Below are 8,605 nucleotides of genomic sequence, written 5' to 3' on the forward strand. Positions count from 1 at the left end.
GATCGTAATAAAATGTAATGCAATAGTATGCCCAGTACTGTGATTTTTACCGAACTGTTTAATATCCACAGACAGAAAAACTTCTTACTGTAATGACTATGCAGAATAAAATATGATTTATAAATAAATATCCTGTCTTAATAATTGGCTTTATGGAGCTTAGAGTAAACACTTGTCTTTTTACAGCCCATTCATTGCTTTCATCTTTGACTCAGTTTGGATTTCTGGGTGCAGTTTTGGGATGCACAAGTCATTTATCTGAGCAGATAAACTAGAGACAGAGTTTGGTCTTGCTTAAAGGTCCCTGCATGCTTAAAATATGACTGTGCTGCGAGTTATACAACCAACTGATTCAAAGGCTTGACAGTCTTTTGTGAATTAAGTGCATTCACCAAGCAGTGATGTCATTTGTATACAAGCTCTTTCATTGGCTTGCTGTAAGCCACGTAGGACTTCTGATTGGTTGGGAGTTTGAGGTAAAGCATCGGACTGGCAGACCTCCACAGGAAACATATAAAACCATGTCCTGTGAAAGAGCTGCACAGATTCTCAAGTCAGCTCATCATTTAAGTCTTCATTGACAGAAGATCAATTACTCTAAGGTGAGTATAGATAAAACACCATTTCCTTTGTTCTTCAAAAGGTTTTGTTCCATTGAGAAATGTAAAATAAAATGCTGTCGACTTTGTATAAGGAGAGTAAGTTCAATTGCACAACAGATATTGGTTGCAAATAGTTATATGTTTTGCTGCTGCTTTGATATTCCTATGTGTATATTTTCTATCTGTAAAATGCTGTGGCTAATTGCACTAAAAGAAAAAAATTTTTTAGCTGTCAAATCAGCATTTTAAACATTGTAGAGTAAGGATGTACAAGAAAAGGGATTTACACAGCCACAAGCATCCATAAGTGCACTAGAAACTTCTTTCTATTACCTTGTTTGGTGTTATCTGTTTCTATGTCTGCAGGGAAATCATCATGGTTAAACTCTGGGCACTCCTTTTTGCGTATGTGCTGATTTTTTGTCAGATGTACATCCCAGAGGCAGCCCCATCCAGGTAAGACCTGCAGTGTATTTTCTACAAAATTGAAATAAACTTTCCTTTTAACACACAATTAACTGTAAATTCTGGAGAATTCATACCATCACTTTAATCACTGGAAAGCTACTTTTTAATGGTGCCTTTTATCCTGTATTACCAATCCTCATATAGACATTCTGCATATCTTTTAGCCAATGTTGTTGTATAAACAGAAAGACCAATGTGATGACTTAATGTTTAATTTCAGAAACAGTCAAGAGTTCATGTCAGATGGAATCACACTATTGAATGATGATGCTGAAACGTTACTGAGCGCTATGAAGGCGTTCATGCAGATGACGTCAGATGAAGCAGCCCAACAAGCAGCTGAAGGAGAAAGGTAACACCTTTTGTTACTGTCATCAAAGAAGAACTGATCTATCTTTCTAACGCACCTTTGTGTGCAAGCCCAACAGCTACCGCTGTGGTTTCTTGTAATTATCAAGGTATATACATATACATGGCTACCTTAATGAACATAAAACCCCTTATGCATGGAATTCATTCATTCATAACCTGCCTGTGTTCATGTTACTGAACAGAGCATGAAATCAAACAAGAACATTCATGTCAAACTGCAAAATAGCATGTGTTGCCACTTAAAATGTTTTGTTATTGTCATGGTTTCATCTGTTTGGTGGATGTTTTGGCATGCAGAACATTTTAGAAAATGGTCATGCATGTAATTATCAGTTACCTGCATGTTACTGTACCGTAAGCCTGTTTTCTGCATGTTTCTCTCCATCTCTGACAGCTTGGATAGACCTGTGTCTAAGCGCTGCACCGGTTTAAGCACATGTGTGTTGGGCAAACTGTCGCAGGACATTCACAAACTGCAAACCTATCCTCGAACGAATGTGGGAGCAGGGACACCTGGCAAGAGGAGAAGCCTATCTGAGCAATATGAAAACTATGGCACGTTATCAAACTGAAGCTTTCAGTTACGTTTCATCAATTGTTTGTGTGTCTGAGTAAACATTTGCTTGTTTATCCAGCTCTTACATGCTTAATATTTGTGAGTAACTTTAAAAAAAAAAAAAAAGTTATTGCTTTAATTTTTCCACACACAGACATGTGATTTTTAACAGATCCAAAGAAACAGCTGAAAAACTGTAGTATTTCTGTACAATGCAATAAAAAATTAGAGGAGCTGAAATAATGTCTGATGGTCATTTTTGTTTCTTTGAGATGTCTTTCAAATAAGATTTTCTTCAGCTTGGAACTAAAAATGTAATTTGTTTGTAACTTGCTGTTTAAAATTTATTAAACAATAAAATGAAAGCGCAAACACATGCATGATACTTGTTTATATTTAAACCATTTCCCTGTAAGCTTTTTAAGTGTTGTAAGTGTTTTAAGATGCATTTCAGGATAAATTCTCAACAGTGCAGCTTAAAATAATCAAATTTTGTCCCGAGTATCATAATTCACTGGCATTTTTTTTCTTTTTTGTTTTACTTTTGCAAGCATTGCAACAGCACAAAAGCGAGCCTGCAACACAGCCACTTGTGTGACCCACCGTCTTGCAGACTTTTTAAGCCGGTCAGGTGGGCTAGGACACAGCAACTTCGTTCCCACTAATGTCGGTGCCCAGGCGTTTGGCAGAAAAAGGCGACATGGCCCCGTGTGAATACAAGACAAGATACATGGTACGTTTCCATTCCACGTTCTATATCAAGGCTCCTCATAACATTCTTTCCTCCTCGAGGGAGGTTCTGCAGATTTCTATAAATCATGCAGGAGGGAGAAAATGATCCAAATCTCATAGTTGAAATAATTGTTTTCTATAGTGAATGAAAGTGATTTTCTTCCAAATTGTTTCATGTGCAAAGGAAAATATATGTTAGTAGAGTCTAGTGACCTAGAGGAATGCTTTTTTAAAACTATTTCAACACATTTGACAAAATTAAGCTTCCTGGTGACCCAGTTAGTACAATCTGCTCTGAGAACTTTGTCATATACATCTCCTTGTTTTTGTCTTCATATTGCACTCAATGACACACAACTGATCCTTTTCTTTTGTTTTGTCTCTTTGGTTCTGCAGGACAAAGTGCCTCATCTCTTGGGAAACAAAACTGCATAATCATCATCGTCCACTTACGCCATAAACACTTGAGAATAAGCATTGTTTAGAAAATGACTTTCATAAACAGAAATTATGTCTTGCTTTCAGAAAACTGCACAGTAGCTGGAATTCATTGTTGGCTTTTAGAAATATAGAAGGATGATGAAAAGATGAGCTTGAAATTTCCTTTCTTTTAGGGATGAGAGTGGCTTTATTTCTCTGTCTTGGCCTTTGGTGTATCTGTACCTCTGACCGATGACTGCAGTACAGGGCGCGCTGTACATTCATAACACAACCCTCCACAACTGTGACTGTCCTTTGTCTTGATATAAAACACTTCATGTCACACCAATATGGTAAACACAAAGCTTAGATATTACTCATTCTCCAGGTATTGTAATAAATGTAATTTGAGAGCAGGAATAAATTGTATTTTAGCTACATAAGGCTTTTCTGTTTGCTGCTCTGAAGCGTTGATTTTGGGGTTGAAATAAACTGATGTTCCCATTGTCATGAGACAAATGAATAAACATGTCACTCAGATTTAAACGCTATGTTTATTTAAACATCATGCTACACCTTGGTCATTTTGCCAAGTTTTGTCAAGTCACAACTCTTTCAGTGGAAATTGAGCTGCATTTAGCTTCTCTTGCAACATTATTTTTTATTTCGTTTGTTGAAAAAATTTTATAGTAAACTAACATCTCACCTAGAGGCAGAGAGTCTGTTTTGGCAACTATTGAATCATCCCTCATTTTTTTGGTCAAATTTAACATAATTGTGAATAACTATATAAAAAAAATTGATATGACAACAAATAAAATGAGCAAAAAAGACAAAAGACTATAATGGTACATGTATCATATATTTCTGGTTTCCAATACGTCTGCAGCACCCCATTATTGAAAAGGTTGTAAATATCCGGCTGGATACAGTTTGACACATCTTTGCTCTCAGTGAATTTATTGATTTTCTGCTGTTGAAAATAGTTATTGAGGAACCATTTTCAAAAGACTGCCTCCAAAGGTTTTGCAAGTAAAACAAACACACACACACACACACACACACACACAAATTGAACATGCTCAAAAAAAAAAAAGTTACAAGACGTACAACTACATTTAGCCCATGTCTTCCCCACGTATATTCCCATCAATTACTTCCTGTTTAGGTAACCACTAATTTATATGGATTTCTTTGACAATAAATGCACATATATATATACACACGAATGCATCCATACACCATCAGGTGAACTTTAAATGGACTTTTACTACTCATACTATTGTTCAATACTTGTTGCAGTGCATGCTATTTTCTAACAAGAAGATAAACCAAAAAAGGTTTGAAAAAAAAGAAAAAGAAAAAAGTGTGTGAAATATTAATCAACCACAAAATGTTCTATCTATTGACATATTGTATTTAGACAGACCTTTTCATCTTACTCCTCAAAATATAAATTTTTACATAAATGATTATTACCACCCAGTTTTAGTACCCTCTACTCCCCTGTATTTAGTAAAAACTGTATTTTTGTTCAGTTATGGAGACAGATTTCGGTCCTCATTTTATCTAGTCTACAGCATTTTGCATAGTGAGATGCAAAATCATTTCAAGTCATCAAGTCACATGAACACAGATTTGTTTTAAGTATAAATTCACCCTCAAATTGTAACCCCATATATTATAAAAAAAAACCAAAACAAAACATGGAAATTTTTCAGATATGTTCTCTGAATGATTTGTTCCTTCTCAATTCATGTTCTGTGCAGTGTGAAACCAAGCCAGATCTGTAAATTTAGTACTGTTTTGAGTTTGAAACAATACAGAATGCAGACTAATTTACTTTCCAAAATGTGTTTAGTTGTATTTCTCTCTCATTTCACATTTCAGACTTCATGGGGCAGCATCTATTACTGTATCTTCATACTGATTAGAGCCACTTACAAATCTGGATAATGGGGGCCACATAAATGAGGAAACAGACACACAGACAGGCAGACAGAACTATATTTATCAAGTTGAAATCAGATAAACAGTGACCTTTAACCTGCAAACACCTAAACAAAATAGTCATTAACTGACTAAACCAACTTGGATCACGGGGCTGTTAAAAATTAACTTGTATCAAAGTTCTTTTAGCTAACTGAGCTAATTTCTATCTTCATCTATCTGATTTTAGTTTTCTGCAAAAAGTGTGCAACCCTAAATACAATATATCGGTACAAGCTTCTACACTGTAAAAAGCAGGATTTGGGCTAATTAATATCAGTGAAAAAGCTATTAGTAATATCTGATTAATAAAAATACATCAATGCAGTTTGAAATCATTTTATGTTGATTAAAATCATTTGGAATGTCTTTTTAAATTATTTTCACACAGCTCTTTCATTGGATAAAATGAGCAACAATAAAATAAGTACATTTTAATTAAAATGTATTAGAACAGTCAAATATACAGAAAAGTGAAGGATCTTACTCATTTAAAAATCTTTAGTTTTATTTACGGATCACTTCAGCCCAGAGTCCTTCGAGCCAATTTGGATCAAACCACCACGCTTCATGGGTGTAGATCCTCCATTCGACACAGGTAAGATCTTTATAATTGTCTTAAGTAAAAATCTCTTTCATACAAGTAGTGGCAGTAAGTAGCATAAAAGCATTAAGTATTGTTATAAGTAGCCTAAACCTTAAACTAATAATTATTGTAACAATCGCGCTTTTTTGTTTTCACTTCTCTGAACCGACAAGCCGGTTAGTACTGGTTTAGGCGCACAGCTTTCACCTTTCGGAACAAACTTCGTTAACAAACTTGGAAAAACACGAATCTTCACAGGATTTAATCTCCCTCTTTGTTAAGTTGCATAACGACCGACAGTGGTCAAACGTGGGAGCTGTCTTCATTGGTGAGTGTCTACAAATCTGCCTATTTCTTGTTAGGGTTTGCTCTCGACGCATCGAAATGCCACATGGCATCTTTTTTTTTTAAAAATCTCAAATTCAAGTAAATGTCACCTACTCTTTAGACCACATCTCACATTTAATCATTCAACAACATTAAAGTGAAAAAGGCTATAAACAGAGACGACCCAAGTCTATTTTGATTTAGTCCGAATTATTCGAGAACTCCGAGTGTGTGTGTGTGTGTGTGTCAACCAACCGACATTTTCACTGTGATCAAAGTGAAATGGTTGCACCAGCGGTTTTTAAAAACGTGTCTTAAGTATGTTTGTTTGTAACACACAACTATATATATATATATATATATATATATATATATATATATATATATATATATATATATATATATATATATATATATATATCTGTATATCTGTATATATGTGTATGGTATTGTCACGTCAGAGAGCACGCAAAAGAAGGATGCAAGTGCAAGCAGTTTATTCATTCAAAACGGAAAACGCGCTGAAACAGCGAGATAAAGCAGGAGTTAGGTTCAAAGTCTGTCGTATCGTCTACACGGAGGCTGCAAGGACAAGAAAAAAACTTCTTTTTTGTCATGTCCATACATTCTCCACGATAAGTAGGCCTGCAGCGGGAGGGATCATTGCGGGGGGCGATGTCTGCTTTTATGTGCAATGAACCCGGTCCGCCAAGGAGGTTTGATAAACACCGGTAAAACATAGTTGTGATCAAGATTACTCAAAAAGTTATGGAGGGATTTTTTTTCAATAAAATTTTCAGGAGTTGTTGGAAATATGAAAAATGAAGATCTGATTACATTTTTGCTGTGATCCGGATCACTGTTTGGATCAGGGATTTTTAAAAGATTGTTTTGATTAAACAGCTGGTCGCGATGGTAAAAAATTCGAACATTTTTACAAGGCATTAAAATACACGAACCCTGCCGCTTGCACGACCCGCCCTGCCGTGGACGAAGTTGCTCATTAAAAATGAAATAAGGAGCATTATTGCACATAAAGCAGACATTGCCGCCTGCATTGATCCCTCCCGGCTTCTCAGGATGTAACAAGTTTTAGACCGATGAGAGTAAGTCATATCTAGAATGGAAAATACAGCTGCATCAAAACACTGATTAGAAATAGGAGATCCCTTCCTGTAATTATTATTCCAAAGGGGCGTGGTCTGCACTGTATGAGAAATCCAGGGAATAGAGAGGGAGCTATATATATATATATATATATATATATATATTATATATATATACACACATATGTGTGTGTGTGTGTGTGTGTGTGTGTATAGTTGTCACGTGGGTTGTTTACAAGTGGTGCGATTAAAAATGTTTTTCCAGACACAATGAATGATTGTGATTAATAATTGTGATTACAATATTGATCAAAATAATTTGGTCTTAATTGTGCAGCCCTAGTACATGGATGTGTGGTTTGTCAAATAATTTCTGCAGCACCTATTATTTGTTATACAATCTCGATGGCAACAATTTCATTGACATGTTTAGACATTTGTCAATTACATTAATATCTTTTAAATGTTAATTTATTTTTTCTTTTGCTACTCACCATTAGTCTGAGTAATGAGTAACCACATCACTTCAACCTTATCTTTACACATAAATTGTATTTTGATGTGATGGTCAATGTCAAATTCAAGACCAACAGCTACAAGACCACCAAAAAATGTACTTTTATTGCATATGAATATTGATTTGTAAAATTTTGGTGTTTAGATTCTTGTTCAATGTCTCTTACATATTGACATCTAAAGCTTGAATCCATCAAATTAAACTGAGATTAATATTTCTTTCATTTCATTTGCAGAAAGGACCTTTTGCTGAATTTCATTAAAAAGGTATGTATGTAAAAGATGCATCACAACAAAAGCTAGTATGATAATAATATGCTTTATATAGATTGCAGCCTCGCTATGTGATAAAATTGATTTGGTTATCAAATTTCATTTGCAGAAAATAATATAGATTGACAACTGTTTTATGGTAACTCTTGATTCCTACATACTTTTCCTCACAATATTATCAAGTAAAATTTTATCCTGTTGGGCCTTCCTCATTTAACTTTGCATTTGCAATAATTGAGCAGAAAATTCTTTGAAAATGTTTATAAGGTGTCATACTCGATCAACAACCAAAGGTGTACAGATCCCCTTTTTAAATAGTTATGACAAATGGTTTAATAATTAGCCACTCTTCGACTTTTTTTTTCTTCCCCATATTGCCATAGGACTTGGTGAATGGGATGGCAGTGTAAGATCTGCAAGTCTTTGTCGACTACAAAGGGGAATCTACTAAAGCATTACAGAGTGCAACACGCAACATTTGGCCGTGGACAGCTCCAACCATGTCTGTATGAAAGTTGTCCCTGCACATTTAAAACACAAGGAGCCCTTCGAACGCACTTGTCCAGATATCATGCAGCTGATGACACTTCAAGCCCAGGAGTCATCACTTAATTTAAGTGTTTAGTTTGTAGTGTTTATTGTTCTACCCAGAAGGATT

At 35.1% G+C, this 8,605-nt stretch overlaps 1 protein-coding gene across 1 annotated transcript; it reads left to right on the forward strand.

The window, feature by feature from the left end:
- Positions 1 to 978: 978 nt before the first annotated feature.
- On the forward strand, positions 979 to 2,014 carry calca (calcitonin/calcitonin-related polypeptide, alpha; the record flags this gene model as incomplete). Its single annotated transcript, XM_079241586.1, has 3 exons — positions 979 to 1,058; positions 1,291 to 1,422; positions 1,837 to 2,014. 3 exons carry the CDS (start codon positions 979 to 981, stop codon positions 2,012 to 2,014), a joined length of 390 nt encoding a protein of 129 aa, XP_079097712.1.
- Between the last annotated feature and the right edge of the window lie 6,591 nt (positions 2,015 to 8,605).

Source organism: Telmatherina bonti (genome assembly GCF_933228915.1).
Source record: "Telmatherina bonti genome assembly, chromosome: 1".
NCBI classification, from domain to species: domain Eukaryota; kingdom Metazoa; phylum Chordata; class Actinopteri; order Atheriniformes; family Telmatherinidae; genus Telmatherina; species Telmatherina bonti.